Source organism: Vicugna pacos, chromosome 16 (genome assembly GCF_048564905.1).
Source record: "Vicugna pacos chromosome 16, VicPac4, whole genome shotgun sequence".
In the NCBI taxonomy this organism is placed as follows: Eukaryota; Metazoa; Chordata; class Mammalia; order Artiodactyla; family Camelidae; genus Vicugna; species Vicugna pacos.
The window spans coordinates 24,094,147-24,112,754 of NC_133002.1; the positions used below are offsets into that span (position 1 = coordinate 24,094,147).

The 18,608-nt window shown below is 41.0% G+C and overlaps 1 protein-coding gene across 1 annotated transcript in view; it reads left to right on the top strand.

Annotated features, from left to right (window-relative positions):
* LOC140686239 (uncharacterized) overlaps positions 1-17,723 on the top strand; it is a 30,735-nt gene extending 13,012 nt beyond the window's left edge. Inside the window, exons 4-10 of the mRNA XM_072939958.1 lie at positions 9,531-9,557; positions 11,367-11,425; positions 11,658-11,775; positions 12,312-12,435; positions 17,010-17,069; positions 17,168-17,325; positions 17,604-17,723. Coding sequence (XP_072796059.1) covers positions 9,531-9,557; positions 11,367-11,425; positions 11,658-11,663 — 92 coding nt within the window. The 3' untranslated portion in view covers positions 11,664-11,775; positions 12,312-12,435; positions 17,010-17,069; positions 17,168-17,325; positions 17,604-17,723. The remainder of the gene's footprint in view (positions 1-9,530; positions 9,558-11,366; positions 11,426-11,657; positions 11,776-12,311; positions 12,436-17,009; positions 17,070-17,167; positions 17,326-17,603) is intronic.
* Positions 17,724-18,608: the final 885 nt, after the last annotated feature.

Sequence of the window (18,608 nt, forward strand, 5' to 3'; positions counted from 1 at the left end):
CAGTGTCAGAAGTTGACTTAGATTAAAATGTTTTATTAACACAGCAGGGCACCTAATCCAAAGTGCGGAGGTTGGAGGGAAGGAAGACTTCCTTGACAAACAGTTAAAATGAGCCTGGAGGCTAGTGGGAAGTAGCAGCAGGTCACGGGGCCCCTGAGGTCACTGGGGACCTGGTACTGAGGTGAGGATGGACAAGCAGGGTCGGGGGTGGGGCTAGAACTCTACCAGGGAGCCTCTGATGGGTTTGAAGTGGGGAGATGTAATCAAATTTGTGCTTTGGGAAGGCTGCCTTGGCTGTGTGTGTGTGTGTGTGTGTGTGTGTGTAGCGGGGAAGAGGGGGAGAGTGTCACCAACTGGGAGGGTCATTAGAAGACCATTCACAGGCTCGGAGGCCACCAGTGGGAGAGGGGCGTCGGGACTGCTTGGGGACCGCAGGGGCAGAGTGGATGCCGGGTTTCCTTGTGTGGAGGGCTTGTTAGCGGGGTCGCTCTAGCGACACCTTGTGGCTGGAAGTAAACAGATGGAGGCCGCCAGGTGGACTTACCTCTTCTCTCCTTCCCTGCCTTGTGTGATGATCTTAGCTCTGCCAACATATGGAACAGAAGAGCTAAGTTCCAGAGTAGCCCAGGACTTTGCTGGGCTCGTTCAAGTGAGAGCAGATAGGATTTAGGCTTGTGTTGAGATCTGTAAGTTAACTTAGCTAGAAACGTCCTGTCTTTTGGATTTTCATAGTAGTAGTAATTCTTGATAAAGATTGCTTTCTTGGTGAGAGGAAATTTAATACAACTGATGTCTTTCTCAAAAAATATCTTATCTTTTAAGAAATTTAATATTCAAAATAATAGGAATATTTTAAAATGATAAACTAAGGCTTTCGTGTAGTTTCTTTGGTTTCTGAGTTGATGTGTAGGTAGACCCTTTGCATTACATAATAGCACATCTTTGACAGTATTTAAAGAGCTGTTAGTGAGCGCCCCCAATTTGAAAGCATCATTAAAGCTTGCTCTGAAATAGTGAAGTCATATAGGTCTTGTTTGCAGAAGCCAGATATTTGGTTTATAATCTGCAGCATAGCTCCCTTTATAAAATAATAATAGATTCAAAATTAACAAAGTGGAAAATAATTGTTTTTTTTTAAAAATGAAACATAAACTTTCTTGTGCTATTGTTGCAACTGGAAATTTTGAAAAGAAAAATCCTATTGTAATATCATCTAAGTGAAATACATATATGTCTGTCACATTTGAATAGTAACTGCACAGTGGTTTTTGAAGTCAGGATCATTCCAGCTCAGATACTGGCAGTGATGGTTGCTGGTTTTCAATGGAAGAGCCTAAATTTGCTTTCTTAGCTTTATTCTTTTCTTTTCTTATATTTTCTTTTCTTTTCTTTTCTTCTCTTTTCTTTTCTTTTCTCTCTCTCTTTTTTTTTTTTTTTTTTGGGTAGTGCGAGGGTTGAGTAGTGCTGTGCCAGCATGATTTGGGGGCAATTTGTGGGCAGATGTCGTGCAGCAGCAGTGAGATATTTCCATGCATTTTACTTTCCGGACATCACCAGGGAACATGTGTGGTTTGTGTCTGCAGGATGGGATGCTGCAGGACTCCCTGGTCCATCAATGTTATGTCTTGGAGCTGCTCCGGTCAGTGAATGATTTTCTGTGGCTTGGAGCTAATGTGGTCTGATGCAGATGATCAGATGTGTAACTAAAGTACTGTTACTTGAAATAAGAGAAAAGCTAGCAAAAATGTCTCTAAAATACAGGATGAGGGAGGAGAATTGGCTGAGCTGCTTGCAGTGGGGAATATTCTCAGGTGACTCCCTCACTGTGTCTCCTGTCACTATCCCCCACAGCCCTGAATGGCAATCCTACTGAAGCAACCATGCACTTTCTCAGAAACGCGCTGAATTTCCTTGTGCCTCTGATTGTTCACTTTTTTTTTTGAAAGCACATCTTGCCCTTTGCTTAAATGCCATCCCTGCTAGCCACCACTTACACTCATTCTTCTGGACCTCGTCCATATATAGCTGCTGAATGAAAGAACAAAATGTAGTATCTCCATTTAGTGGAATATTATTCAGACATAAGAGTGAATAAAAAAGAAAAAATAAATAAAGGGGAATATGAAAAAAGCCATCTGCTCTGGGTAGTCCACCCTGACTGCTCAACCCGGACTTTTCCCTTTGAAACCCCACCCCTTATACCCCACTCTACTATTTTTGATAGTATTTACCACCTTCTAATAAAGTTTAACATTTTCAAAAAAAAAGAGACATGCTGATACCACTTCAACATGGGAAAGCCTTGATAACAGCACGTTAACTGAAAGGAACCAGACACAAACGGCCACATATTGTTGATTTCAGTGATCTTAGAAATGCCCAGAATTGGCTCATGCAGTGGCAGAGAGCAGATGATGGTTGCAAGGGGCTGGGTGGAGGGGGGTTGTGGAGTGACTGCTAGTGACATGGGTGTTCTATTGGGGTGATGAAGTGTTCTGGAAATAGATGGTGGTGAGGGCTGCACAACCGTGAGTGTGCAGAAGACTGCTGAGCACTGTCTCTGGGAGTGCTTGTTGTTGGGGCGGCTTTATTTTGTTCTCATCCTGTAATGTGAAGGGTCATCTTGTGCTGAGACCATTCAACTCCTGTGAGTGGTAAGGCTAAGAGACTTTGCAGAGTCATGTTTCTTTTTTCCCCCTTGCTGAGTGTAGGCAAAAATGGTTTAAGCCTGAGAAAGTGCTCCATATGCAGAAATGTCTTTCAGTTTTGGCTGGTGTAAAAATCTTGTGAGCTTTTTAATCATTTAGGACAGTCTGTAGGGGGAAACAGCCTGTGAAGCCTGGGTGAGACTTGGAAGAGCCGCGCTACCCTCCCAGACACGGGTGGGGATTTCACCCCCATTCAGGCAGTGAAGGGCCAAGACCCGTGAGAGGAGTTGACAGTCATGAATATTTATGTGTATCCGCTGCTTCATCTTGGATATTAATTTCTAGCTGAGTCATTTTGTGGCGGCAGCCTCATCCTACATCAGGAATTTATAGTATCTGCTCTTTGAGGTGAAGAGCTGACAGACTTGATTATTTAACAGTCTATCTTGTATTGATATCTCAGATTCCTTTGTCAATCGCAAAACAGCAGAAATACAGACGTCCTTTAATGCCGATGTGACCTGGAGCAGGTTTAGTTTCTGTACCTCAGTGACCTTATCTGCGTGTGGGGAAGATGATAACAGTGCTTCCCTCAGAGGGGCTGGTGAGAGGAGACTGAGAAGCACAAATGGAAGACTTACACGAGATGCTCATGAATGACAAAATTTAGTGCTCTCAGCCTGGTGAGGCCTCAGGGGCAGAGATGTCAGAACAGAGCAGTCCTAGCCGGAGTTCGATCCGCATTGGCAGGTTTTATGATCACTACCACCACTGTGGGTTATCAGGTAGTTTTAAGACTTGGTAATATGAATTCATGAATAATGTTAAAGACAAGACAACTCAGATCCGGTTTACATAGTTCTCAAGATTTCCTGTGAGAAATGGATATTTTTTCCCCATCTTAAATCTGAGTGGATTCTCTAAAAAAGTTCTGTAGTCCTCCATCTTTTTCCCTTAATTCTCCTTTTTTTTAAATAAAAGTTTTTAAATGGAGTTACTGGGGACTGAACTGAGGGCCTCATGCGTGCTGAGCACATACTCTCTCAACTGAGGTATACTCTCCCCCATAATTTTTTTAAACTTTACTTTCTTAGTATTCAGAGGTTAGAGGCCTCTAATTCTTTTTTTGGAGACTTGTCCATAAACTGGTAAATCTAAAATTAATGGACAAAATTTGGTTTATTAAAAAAATCATTAGAACTTTTATCAATCCATTCAAAAGGAAATGCTTATTGAGTTAAAATGTTTCTCCTTTATGGTGATTTCTAATTTTTGGTCTAGCTTAACTTATTAAAAGTAATCCTCATCATCATAATGACCAAGCTTGCTGTGAGTGGACACCTACCAAAGGCTAAACTGTTTTTCTCATGTTTTACTTCAAAGCAGGTGTTTGACGGTAGGTATCAATGTCTCCTTTTTGCAGCTGAGGGATTGAGAGGTGGGCAGCTTGTCCCAAATCAAACGCAGCTGGCGGTGCCTAGCTCGGTGCTGGAACCCAGGCTGCACAGGATGCATTCTCAATTTCTCCTCTGATCAGCCTCCCGTTGAGTGGTTTCCCGAACTCCTGTGAGTCCATAAATGACCGATTTTGGCGATCTCAGCCTGATGAGGCCTTCAAAGGAGAGACACCAGTGAGAATGTGAGACAGAGTGGCATAAATTAAAATTGTACATTTTCACAAATGTTGCATTCTCAGGTAATGACTTAAATAGTTTATGTTTTCTTTATATTAGTGCTATGTAAGCACTAAAAACAAAACATTAAAAATGATTATAGTGCAAAATAGGAGTGGGCTTTGAAAGTCCAATCATTGCTAATGATGTTGCTTGTTTTTCTCTAGTGGTGCTTATTGACAGAATAATTTACAATGACTGAATTTGTTTTATGTATGTAGTCTTAGTATGGAGGAAAAGTTTGTCAGTGCATATTGAAAGTAAAATCTTTACTCTTTTCTTTCCTGATGATAAATATGTACGTTGTTTCCATGGCTTAAGTATATTTCCTCATTTGTGAAATTTGAGTGATGCCGTTTACCATGTCTGACTGTGAGAGGTAGACGCCTTGTATACAAAGCATCCAAGAGCTGCTTAGTAAAAATGTGCTGTCACAATGACAGATAGTTTAGAAGGATCAACTGTGAATACTAAAGAGGGTGGCTTGTTTCTGATGCATATTCAATATGGATATATATGAATATGGCTTAAAGTAACAAGGATTCAGGGTTTTGTGTGTGTGTGTGCGTGCAGTATGAAGTTTTAATGAAATCTGTATCATTCTATTGAGACAGGGACTAGTTAAATTGACTTAAGCAGACGACCTTGAAGATTATTTGCACAGAATGTGTATTGTTACAACTCAGTGTTCATGCTGCCGTGTAACTATACACTCAGACATTTAAATTCGTAGGACTCTGACCAGAAGCATTAAGTTTAGAAAAATCCACATTGATCATTTTCAGGGAATAAGCTTCTCTCTTTTGTGATTAAAGAAAATTTTGATTTATTTTTCTGCACTCTTAATAGGTTTTAAAATATCAAAACATTGATTTGACATGTCAGCTTTTTTAATAGAAAAAAGCTCATGCTGTTTTAATATGTAAATAAATGTTTTTGTATTTCAATACACTTCTATGATTTCCTGGCTCTTTGAGAAGTATTTTGCAAGATACTTAGATTACCTCCTGTTGGAAAAATACAGACATGACTTTTATGAATATAGGCCTAGTACAGGTCTGTTGGTTTTTGCTACAGTGCAAGACATGAGGACTAGGAGAGCAGTATGTGCTACATAAGCTTTTAGTTATCTGATTCTTGTTTCTGATCCACAGGCAATTTTTGTGTTGCACCTTTCCAGGCAACCAGGAAGGCCTTTTAAGCCATAGGTGGCGCTGTTACACCTTCTTACAGTCTTAACTTTCCTGTTTGTAAAGGAAGTCTTAAACAACGTTTTTTTTTTTTTTTGATTCCTTTGCTTAGTGCTTCAGGGTAGCACAATGTCCATTATGTCTGACTACCTGGAAATATTATTCTGCTTATGTCTTAGTTTTATTCTATCATCTCGCTGTGAACATTTCAGACTTCCTGTGCAAACAGTTGCAACATCGGACTTTTCTTGCAGTGTTAGAAACCAGTGAGCCGGGATTTTATAAAAGAGCTAGAAGCGGCCTCTGGAGCACCTTAAAGCTGAAAAGTGTACTGAGTTCCGTAAGTATTATCCCCACCGCTGTGTGTCAATGGGTGGTAGGAGATTTGGTACATATACAAAGGGGTGTGGTGTTTTGACTTGGGTTTGCGTGCACATGCTGCCACTGAGCTACGTGATCCTGAGTCAGTTCTTTCTGAGTTTTTCCCTCGTCTGTGAGATGGGGACACTCATTTCTGCTTTGTAGAATTGTGAGAATTAGAAATTATGTAAAGTGTTTAGCACAGTGTGTATGACAAGAGGGCTCATAATCTTAACTGCTGTTTGGTGTGAAGCCATCATTTGATAGTCTTTGGCAATTACTGAGAAACAGGAAAATAAGAAAAGCTGGTTTTATGATGAAAGATATTTGAGGAGGTTCCATAGTTCCTATACACATAATTTAGCATCAGCAGAGTCAGGACAGTTACACAGTCGCCCTGAACCAATGTTAAGCCACAGAATTTTTGTTACTTCATATATGTTGGGGCTTAAGGGGACCCAATACTTATACACATGTTGTGTCCAGCAGCCAACTGAGAGATGACAAAGAAGAACAGGCAGGCGATAAATGTCTCCTTTATTACTGATGAAGCCACGTTCTCCATGAAATTCAGGGCTGTGGGAGAGTGAGTGTCATGACACTATGTCCCAGAATTAGAGACTTACGCAGTCCCAGGTAACTCTGGTCCACAGCGAGCATTCCCTTGAGAGATTCTGACCCATAATGCACAGGACTGTCTTGCCATGGAACTGAGCATCCCGGCTGCTTCCTAAGGGTGGCCAACACTGGAGGGGAAGGAAAGCTTTCATATGCCCTGCTTGTCTCCCCGGACTCACACCTCAATCTGTTAGTGTGAGGAGGGCTAGCCGTGGGCCAGTGGTCAGGGGTGTGAAGGGAGAAGCAGTCTCCCATGGACCAGAGGAGTGGGGAGGAGGGAATCCCCCCTCAGTTTAAACAGGTGGTGGCTTGAAACAGAAGGGTGCTCCTCAAGAGTTTATAAGAGGGGAAATAAGGATTTCCTTTGGAACTCAGAATAGTCATGAAACACAGAAGATGATTAGATGGGAGACTTGTAAATCACTTTCTTATTAAATTGAAATTTGTTGGGCACCAAAAATGTGCTACATTCTTTTCTGAGAGTTTTACAGAAATGAATCCTCCAATTTTCACAACAAGTGAGTAAGAAAGATTTGATTGTTATCCCAGGTTTACAGTGTGGAAATTGAGGCACACAGAGGGTAAGTAATTTGGCCAAGGTAACAGAGCTAGTAAGTGGCAGAGCTGGGATTTAAATCCTGGCTATCTGGTTTCCGGGCTCCCAGGGATGGGCTTTGGGTGTTTACAGGTATCTGCATCCCTGGATCTCTGTACCTCTGCATCAGTTAGACCAGAAAGGACAGGGAAAGTGGAGTTATACAGGTGCTCACAGTCGTGTCTCAGCCACTGTCCATGGAGTGTGCCCCGTGATTGGCATTAATTGTTTTCCAGGCAGTAGATCTGTTCTTATAACAGAAATTAATCCATTGAGTTAATCTAGAAACCCTTCCTGCTCTGCTTCTGTCCACGCTTGCCATGTGACTGCCTGCCCGAGATTGGGCCGTGGAGGAGAATCTGTACTCATGGTTGAACTCTGATATTTCAATCTGGTTTGTAGTTTCACATCTCCTGTTACATTAATAAATTAAATTTCTGGTTTTCTTGCATCAGTGTGTCATAAGTTTGCTTAATGTGAAACCAGTCCATGGGAGCCCAGGGGTGCTGAGGGTATAATTTCTGAGCATGTGGCATTTCTACCCGTGCAGAAATGGCTGGAGGATGTCCACCTTCCTCACTGATTTCTCCCAGCAGCAGGGTCCTCTCCCACCCCCGGATGTGAGGATGGGATCTCTCTGAGTAGGCCATTCAGAGGCCGAGTCCACCAATCAGATGAAGTACCTGGAAGTGGGTTTAATAGAAGAAAAGGGCTTCCAGGTAGTCCGATGGGCTGTTTGAGTCCGTTTGGTGAAAAGATGTCCACTGTCTGTGGTTGAGCTGCTACTTTGCTGTTTAAAAGTCTGTATTACATGAAGGGATTTTAAAAAGCAGAAAGGTGTGATTTCAGGTGGTACATCCGCACCGGTGAGTAGTGCTGGATGACCGCCTGTGTGAGGAATAGACAGTCTTACAAACTTCATAAAACAGCTTTTAAAGCTCTTCCATCTGAGTGCACTTCGTATGGGGTCCAGTTCATGACTGGTCGCACTGAGAGGGCACGTAACTGATGATGGCAGAAAGGACATGGAGGCATCATAAAGGTCCCAGACATGTTCTGTGTTTAGAGGATGGGGCACAGAGTAATATATTTGAGCTGGTTTTTCATTGAACACTTTTGAGTATTTTCTAGGACTCCCCAATCCCCCATGGTTCCATGCAGCTGGGTGTCCCCTCAGTGCAGCTCTGTCAGCGCTTGCCCTGGGCTGACGCGGTGTCACGGGGAGCAGGACGGTCAGTGTCCCCGGCTCCTCCGAGCTCCGTCTCCTCATCCGCAGAGCCGGGTTTCTCATCCGTGTCTACTTAGTAGGATTGCTGAGAATCACACGTGATGGTTGTCAGGTGTGATTTGTGGTTGTCTCTGTGATTGGCGTATAGTCAATATTTAATAGAAACACTTGTTTTTTATTATAATTGTGGCTCCTAGATTGCAGTGGTTTTTAGTCTGCATTTATTTTTTTATATAAATTTATTCTTATTTTTAAGTAAGCACTTGTATTTATTTATTTTCATGAAGGTACTGGGGATTGAAGCCAGGAACATGTGCGTGCACAACAGGTGCTCTACAATGGAGTAATACCCACCCTCCTTGTCTGCACTTAAAAATAAATATTTCAATACACAAAATATTTCTTAAACACCATCATGGGTCCTATTTTCTGCATAGACAATTGAATACATATGCCATCTCAATAAGAATAAATGTCATAGGGACATACCTTTCTAAATCTGTTTCCGTGTTTTAAAACGATCATAGCTAGTGAAAAACACGAGTCTTGGATCCACTACTTCTTAGGGTCTGCTTTGCCATCATGGGGAATTACATTCTACAGAGAAGGCTAATTGGATCTCATTGATATTTGGATGATTTTGCAATGTTCAAGGCTTTCAAAAGCTGACCGTTTTGTATTTTAAACTAACTACAAAGTTATCTTCTAGAAGTTGTAAGTCCTTAGCTTGTGAAGTGCCCAGTAATTCAGTTTGTATATGTCTGTGTCTCTGTGAACGTGTATGTGTGTGATTTCAGGAATGTAGCAATAAGTTCCATATAGCCTTCTGAAATCTTTCTCCTCCAGTTCAAGGTGTAGGTATATATTTACACAAATAAATTGATACTCTTTTGTGATTTGGCATATTGGTGGGAATAAGAGGTTCTCATAATTGTTTCAGAAGGGTTGGGGAGCATGAGCTTAGAAAATGGGAGGAGATAGAGGCAGGGAGGTTCTTTAAACTTTGTGCAAGATGAGAAACAGTAGCTTTTCTTTTTTCTTCTAAAGCAAACTGGCACTGAATTGTAACATACTAATACTCAGAATTGCTTTTCTGATCAGAGACAAGTTCCTCAGATTTTTCAAGGCAACATGAATGATGAAATGTGTTTTAGCAGTTATCTTTAAAAGTAGTTTTATTTTTCAAGTATAAGTCTATAGACTGTTCTTTTTTTCCAGCTGTACAAGAATTTCTCATTGATCCAGGTACGTGATCAATGTGTTTAGTTTCTTTGGGTTATTTATTTTTTTAAGTGCTTGATTCATTCTGGTGTGAATGAATGTTTAAAATTTCTGGATTTTGATCTTTAAAACTTGCTGATTTATCAGAACTGCAAAAAACCTGATGTTTGTTCCTTGTTTGGTGGGGCAACCTATTGATTTATGTTGTCTGTTATAGAGGGAAATTCTTCCTCTAGCCTGTAGATAATTAAGTGAATGGTTTGCAGTGTGCCTTAAAAATTATTTGAATGCATTGAGCATGTTTGTCCAGTGAATTTTGGATTGAGTCATAATAATGACTTTGCTTTGATTCTGTGGCTTTTGTCCTCTCCACAAGAATTTGAATTCTCTGTTGCATTTTGTATTCGTGTTCTTAACAGGGGAAGGAATTTTGCATTTTTTACAGAGGTGGGTTTTCCTATCCCCTCTGAATTCCTTCTGTAATTGATACAGCGAAAATCTGTTATTGCAGTGCTTAATTATTTCATAAAAAATTTTTTGGCTTAATCAGAAACAATGACAAAGAATGATAATAAAAAATACGAAAACCTTCCTTCCTTTGAAGAATAGAAATGAGGTGGTCAGGCTCACGCATGCTTTGTACCTGACACACTTACTCTCATGTCATTGTGTATCATGAGTCGGAGATGGAGTTGCTTCAGGTTTATAGACTTTTGTTTTAACATTTGTGTTGAATTCATTCTCTAGGCATGATGATTCCTGTTGCCTTTGTGGAAAGTGTAGATGAAGGGAAACAAATGCTTTGTTTTGTTTTCAGGAGGCCTGAGATGCTGATGAGAAAAGAGTAGAGGGTGGGCTGAGGAAAATAGTGACAGACCCTCACCTCCAGGCTGAAATTGATGAACAAAGAAATCAATTAAGTGTATTGGTATTTGACTAATAGAAGTCAGACAGCCCAGACTGTCTAGTTATGCCCAAAGGAAAGTACTGAATTCACCTGCAGAATTAGGTGCTTTACCATGTAGAAGCAGCTTAGAGCAATCAGAAAAATCAGTCTTATGATGAGATATAAAAAGAATATAATATCTTTTATTTCTGAAACTTTTCTACATTAAGTTGTGTAGAGCTAAAATTAAGTTTCAAGCACTAGGAGTTAAGAGTTTAGGTGGTTCTGTGGGATCGTTATTCAGGGATGTGTCTAGACCCTGCTGGAGTGGCCGAAGCTGGCAGGAAAAGATCCAGAGCCAGGATTTTTCATCCTAGGATGTCCTCCATAATGGTTCCATGTGGGAGCCCATGATTGAGTTAACAAGTTGTAACACATCCCAGCCGCCTGTCAACTTTAAGAAGAAAAAATGTGCTTATTAACTGCTTTAAAGCAAACACCTGTGCATCCTCACTCCTGTCTCCTTGCCATAAAAAGCAGAGACAATGCCTTGCTTGCATATTTGAGGTTATAGATAGCACACTGCTTATTGCACAGCAATGACCCAGGCCCTCAGCTATAAACGCCAGGCCTGCGTGGTGTTAGATAGTCTATTATCCCCAAAACAGGGACCAGGCTGGTCTGGTGGTCTGCTTTGTAATGAACATGTCTAAAAAATGTATCTTGTTCCCCTCAGCCCATGACTTCCCTAAAGGTAAACTAAGCCTTAGTACTCATGGTGGAGTCTACAATCTCTGTCTCATCCCTTCTTTCCCCAAGTTCCTGCCTACTATCTCACAACTGTTATTGACTTTTTACTTTGATTATACACAATAAATATGGGAGCATTTGAGAGACTCGTGGATTTGGCTCCCTAATCCCTCTCGCTTTCTTTCCTTTTTCCGCAGTCTTGAGAAATTCATTCCGTGTCGGTAAGACTTCCGCCAGCCAGAACCCACAGTTCCAGGTGAGAAGGATGCAGGCTTTATCCCTCCTACCCGAGGGAGAGAGAGGAGATAATTGAGATATGCTCCCCTGTGGTCCCTTCCTGCCCCAGGGCCACTCCAGTTCACCTGCAGCCTTCTGGCCTCTGCTCACAGGGCCTCTGTCCCAGGATTGACCGCAGCCTTTTATTCCCTTGTCAACATTCCCTGTGCCTTTCAGAGGTTGCTCTCTTCTCTGCAATTCAACCCTGGCAGATGTGATGGTGGTCAGCGTGCTGATGGGCAGTTACTTGGGGACTCCCAGGAGCCATGCTGATTCTCCTGAGTCATTCGGGGTTACAGAACTGTCAAGCACTGCAGGAAGCCCATTCACGTGAGTTCAACACAGCATTACATCACTTTCATTTTATTTTTGAATTTTCAGTGGAGAAATTATTTGTAGCACACTGTTCCAGATTTTAGGCCGCCTGCTTTCCTCACCACCATTTCCTTGTTGGCTCTGGTGCTTGTTTTAAGAACCAGGTTTCTTCTCTGGTCATTTGTAGCAGCTGGGCTTGCCGAATCCTTGATTTGCATTTGAAGCAGAATGCTTCTTCGTGATGTCAAACTGATTTTCCTTGTCATGTCTGAATATTTCTTGTACACTCAGCAACAGTTTCAAGTGAAATGCTCTTGTCCAATTTCGGTTAACTAATATTTGCTGATCTCCTGCTTTCATGCTGAGGGCAGTTTCTTCTTCCTGTAATAAATGTTAGCAATTTGCATTTACTATGGAAGGTACTAATCCGAGGTGCTTTTGTTCTTAACAGTTTTAATACAAATCACCCATTAAAATGTACAGCGGATTTTACTCTACACCCAGAAATGTGCATCCCAGTCAATCTTAGAATATTTTCTTCCCCCCAACAGGAAACCCAGTACGCATAAGCAGACATTATCAACTTCCCCATCCTCCCCAAGCCCCAGGGAGCCACTCTTCTGTCTCTGTGGATTTGCCTGTGCTGAACATTTCATGCAAATCGAGTCACTTCATGTAAGTGGAACCGTCTATTTTGACTGACTTCTTTCACACTGAGTAACGTTTTCAATGTTTGTCCACGTTGTGGCCTGGGTCAGTACTCTATGCTTTGCTATTGCTGAATAATATTTCACTGTATGGCTGGGCCCCTTTGTTTACCCATTCATCACGTGATAGACATTTGGGTTGTTTCTGTTTTTTGGCTCTGAAAATTAATGGCGAAAAGTAATGGTGAATATTCCTGTAGGAGTTTTTATGTTAACATTTGTTTTCAGTTCTCTTACTTGTGTGCCCAGGAAGCAGAATTGCTGGATCATTCAGAAGCCAAATGTTCAACTCTCTGAGGACGTGCCAGGATGTTTTCCAAAGTGGTCACGCTGTGTTACATCCTCACCAGCAATGGCTGCGGGCTCCGCTTCCTCTGTGTCCTCATTAGTGCTTGTTAATCTTTTTTTTGATTTTTAACCTATTGTAGTGAATGTGAAGCGGTTTCTCCTAGTTGTTTTGACTTGATTTCCTTTAGGGCTAATGTTATTGAACACCGTTTCATTGTGCTTATTGGCCATTTGTATATTTTCCTTGAAAAATATCTTTTCAGATTCTTTTTTCATTTTTTAATTGAGTTGCCTTTTTATTGTTGAGCTGTGAAATTTTTTTTTTGATACACAAATTCCTTATCAGATAAATGATTTGAAAAAATTTTCTCCTGAGTGTTGTTTTTTCACTTTCTGGATGGTGTCTTTTGAAGCAAAGTTTTAAAGTTTAATGAACTCCAATTTATCTCTGTTTTCATTTTTCCTTGTGCTTTTGGGGTAATATTTAATATCTGATGTATTTTATTAAAACTTGTATATATAAAATAACTTAATTCTTAGGACCGTTCTAGGAGATGGGTGCGGTTGTTGTCCCCAGTCTATGCATCGGAGACTGAGATGCAGAGAATTTGACTGACATATTAGTGTCAAAGCTACCCAGTGCTGTGGGAATTCAGACCCTCATGTTTTTCCCTAGCATCTGAGCTCAACACCACCATGCTCCAATCTTTCCAGGAAACGTTAATGAAAAAATCTTTACTTTTTTGATTTCTTGTTAGATTTTTTTCTTATTGGGGACTTCAAATTCTCATTTTCTTTTCGGATATCAGTGTCGATTTATTTTAGGTCTCATGTAGGGAGAAACATTGCTATCAGTTAACTTCTTTATTACTCACTCTCCAGTGATGATTGTTGCTAGTTGATCTAATCAAGTCATGCTTAAGTCTTTCCTGCTCATGATACTAACAGCAGAGTCATGACTTATAGAATGATCAAAGAAGAAAGTACTTGATTGATTTTATTTTGCCAACCAATCAAACCAATCTATTAAAACCCTGGTGTTGACACAGACTATAAGCCCTCCAAAATAGGGTCACTGTCTTCATTGTGTTTCATTTGTTGGGTCACAGTGTCTGGATAGTGCCTTGCTGTCCAGCAGTTTTGTGAGGATACGGTGCTCGTGAATCACTGTAAGGACAGAATTTTGACAACAGACTGTGTTGTTCATTTCACGACGGAAAAGGTAATATAGAATTACTGTTCAGATCTGTTTTAAAATTAAGCTTTGAATTTTGAGAATAGTTCAAGAAGCCATACAAAGCTCTTTTTCACTAATTTTAGATCTATCTTAGACACATTATGTTTACATAGCAGAGTAACTTATCAAGTAGATTTGACAAAAGGAGTGTTATATTGATTATTTGTTTTAGTTGAAATATTCTACCAGGGATAAAGTCATAAGTGCCCATAAATGAACAAATATATTTGTATTTAAATGCAACATGGGAGCAGACTACATATGTTTCTATATAATGTATATGACTGTGTGTTTTAATCTTTCTGTCAGTGTTTTAATAGTTTTTCAGCAATTTTGTAACTTTAGAATTCTTCTAAAAAAATCACCCCCAATTCTAGTGCAGTTTGTACTGTGTATCCTGTCTTATGCATGGGATTCCACTGTCCCCTCAGTGAGGAATTTCCTCTCCTATTGTGTTAGGAGCAGAGTTAAAGGAACTGTGATTTCTAGGCCTTTGCTCTCCATGTGTTTGCAGTTGGCTCTCAGTCACGATTTTCCCTTTCCAGAGTTTTCATTGTTAAATTAGAATTTCTGAAAATAACTATTAATATGTTGCATTGGTCTCCCTAGAAACTTGACGTCTTTGTGCTTTTCAGTTTTCAATTTATGAAAAATGCAAATGCACTCTTGTTTTTAAGTTGTCCTTTTTCAATAGATATTTATCTCTTAATTGATAGAATAATTTTTTCCCAATGAATGAATCAGTGTGCATGTTTTAAAGGATAACTTACTTTTTATTTTTCTTATTGTAACAGTAATATTCATTGTAGAGAATTTAGTAAATAAGGATTAACACAGTAATAACTTCACAATGGCCTCTAATCTCACCTGGAGATACAGTTGTAAGGTTTGAAATTGAGAATTATAAGTCCTCTCAAATTTTTCTTTTTCAAGTACGTATTGGTTACTGAGATCCTCGAATTCCCATATGAATTGTAGCAGCAGATAGTCAGTTTCTGCAGAGGAGCCCGCTGGGATTGTGATCGAGACCACGTTGAATATACGGATCGCTCTGGGGAGCCCTGCCATTCCAAGAGCACTTTCTTTTGATAGGGGAATGTGTGTGGAGTGTCTGTCCTGGTATTTAGGTCTTCTTTAACTTTTTTTTTCAACAATGCTTTGAGTTTACAGAGTATTATTTTACTTTAATTATCTTTGCCTTTATATTGAGGACAAGTGTGCAAGGTACCGGGATCAGAAGTGTATTTGAGCCCCGCAACGTGCTGCCACCATGGACGCTGCGCTCTTGCTTCACCCGCTGTACAATCTTGCACAGAGTACGACGTCAGTAACTCTCTCTTGAATGAATGATTATATGATTGTTGGATGATGCTTGAGGGTCCTTGTGATGATTTTTTTCCCCAGCCTTTCCCCAGTTCTTAACTATGCCCTTTCTCTTCCTAAACTCCAGCCTGGGTTTCAGCCTGCCTGTGGCATTGATTTTCCTTTTCTGTGGACTCTTCCTTTCACTGGTTCCCGATAATGTTACATGTGGGCTGTGGAAACTTGCTAGATGTCAAGAAAGAGCTAATCCATTGTAGGCCAGTATTTTTAGAGTTTGTTATTGTTTTACTGATTGAAATTAAATGAGGCTGCCCCCTGAGCCCTCTCGTGAGCACTTTTGACCTTCCTACAGCTGATACTGCTCTAGTTGCTGCATGTGCCCTTTCCCCAGCCTTGATTTTGTAATTGAATAAGTCACCATCACTGGAGCCCTCTCTTTAAAAGATAAAGAGAACATTTGCTCCTTTTCCCTGTTTGGGGACTTCGATGAGATGAGATCCCAGATAAAGAATGGAGCCCCACCTCTTTCTGACCCCCGCTGTTTCCGTTCCTTTCTTTAGGGGAAAAGAGTACAATTCAACAGTATAAAGATTGATTGTGAGCTAATGAGATAGACAAGACAACCGATCATTTATTAAATAACCTTTCATGATAGAAACAAATGTATTATACACACAAACAGCACACAAAGCACTGTAGTACCATGGTTACAATCGTGGGTCCGAGTTCGTGTCCTGCTCTGGAGAGACCAGTCCTGTGAGATGGAGAACTGGTAAGTCGGCTTAGCCTCTCCAGAACTGGTTTTCTGTCCTGCAGAGACGGGGCTCGCTAGGCGTCCCCCCCGTAGAGGTGCTGTGGGGTGTAAATGACGCACGTGGGCAGCCTGAGCACAGCTGCTCATTCCTCGTAAGTGCAGGGTAGCATAGCTTTTGCGGTGATGGCTTTATGACCGCCCCATGTAGACTGTCAGTGCTCTGAAGGGATGCCTTGTGGTTTGGAGATGGGATTCTCACTTCTGTAAATACCCAAGTATAGTGTTATTGGGTCCTGCTGATTTCAGTCTATTCTTTAGAAAGTACATATTGTAGATATATTTTTCAAGCATGCGTGCTTTTTTTCTTTTACTATTTAAAGTTCTACCCTCTCATCTCTTGGTGTTACTTTTCATGGAATCCAGGAAACAGTCCTAAGCTACCTGCCTCTTCACACTTTTCCGTGGTGGTTTCCTTCCCTGATTAGAAGAGGGTTTTGCATAGGAAATTTTATTTGTTCCCCCTTTCTTGGAGTCTCTCTCTCTGTCTGCCCATCTCTCACCTCTCAATCTGTCCATTTCTCAACCCACTGCTTCTTCTGACATGTTCCAAAACGCATTTCAGGTAGCTTACAGAAGAACAGATACCAAATAAACAGGTGAGAAAATGGGGCCCAGTTCAGACAGTGAGGCTAGGAGGCGAGCCTGTGTGAGGGTTGCAGGCGTGAGACACACGCCTCTGCCATGTGACTTATAAGATCGACAGCAGCAGTGTGCTTCAAGCTCCCAGCAGACACAGGGAAGCAGGATTTGAGGGAGATGCTTACTGGCTGTGAAATAAATAAGTGACTTAGGAGAAGCCCAGCCTTTCCAGCTACTAAGGCTTAGGAGAATATTTTGAGTGTCTTCCAAAATCAGAGTATGGCATCTTTTCTTTTTTCAGAGTTCTATGTATAGTTGGTTACATTCTATACCTGGAAATTTCTCCAAAACTGCTTCCCACGTGAGTCCCATGGCTTGGGAATTGGGTGGTTCTGCTCATTGATGGGGGTTGGCCAGAAACAGAAAATGAGAGCCTCAAAGGGGCCTGGGATTTGTCAGTTATGTTTTGTCAGTGCTGTAGGGTTCAAGAAATGCTTTCACCATTTCTCTCCATCTGAGGCGGCAGCGTGCTCTCTTACCAGCATCAGGAGCTCAGGGCCACGGGATGGTGGGGGCTGACTGCACTGCCGTCAAGACAGCTGAGCTAGTCACTGCAGGTGTGGTTCTTTTACATACTTCATTTCATGTTCTTTACTAGAATGTTTCAACAGGGAGTTAATTAACTGAGTTAATTAACATTTAATAAATATGATCTTTGTTGAAAAGACAGTTATAGGCAGAATATAAGCTGTGAAGTCTTTAAAAACGGTTTCATTACTGAAATTTCATTTGGGGAGATACACGGTTTATCTTATATATGGCTCTCTTTTAAAGTAACAAAGAAACAAGACAGAAAAGGCAGAGGATGATTTCTGTTCTTCCTCTCGGCTTGCAGGTGCCCTCACCCCCAGTAGCATCAATCAAGACACCAGCACTGACACTGGCCGTGCTCAGAACTGCCTCAGCCCTGAAGACACTGCTGACAAATAGAAGGGGGCCACGCCCTGTTACAGCAGGTGCTCTCACTTTGTGGGTCCTTATGTAACTGCGTGGTGTTAATCAGGATCGCCCGTCCTACATTGTGTGATGCTGCTGCTTTGTCTCCTAGTTACTTGTTTCTCTAAGTATTCTTGTATTATTCTCCAATGCATAGTACTACACACCTAAAAATGCTTTTTTCAGATGAAAAGGAATGTGCATTTAAAATAATAACTCTGAAAAAGGGGGCAAAAGAGGCTATCCTTGTCCCGCTATTCAAAGATAATAATTAACACGTTAACATATATTTTCATCAGTGTGGATCACCTCTGTCATAAAAAACCAGAGAGCACTCTGTGACTGTTTACTGTGTGGACACCTCCATTTTCCATTCGGCTTTTTATATGTTTTTCTACAATATTCTATCTCCTCTGGCATGATTTTTGATGACCAGTATAGCATTCTGTCTTGTGGAGGCATTGTCCATTTTACTTCGGACTTAAATAAACTTTTAAATTCCAAGTATAATTAACTGAAATACTGAAAAGAGAACTGTGGTGGTACAGGAAGGCCCTACCTCCCTTCCCCTTATTTCCGAAGAGTAAAAACTGTTGAAAATTTGATATATATGTTTCATGACCTTTATGCCTATGACATACATATATACACACATATGAGAATTCCATGTATACGTGTGTGTATATATGCTTTATTTAAAAATGAGACCATACTATATGTTTTTCTGCAGCTAGCTTTAATCACTCAGGTGTATATCATAGACGTCCTCCCACTCCAGACTCACACGGTCCTTTCAGATAGAGTGGAGGGGTCTCCTGATTTGCGGGTGTGGTCTCTTTCCCACGCACACCTTTGGTGAGAGAATGCTGTGGACAAGGCCCTGGACCACGGCGAAACGCCGGCT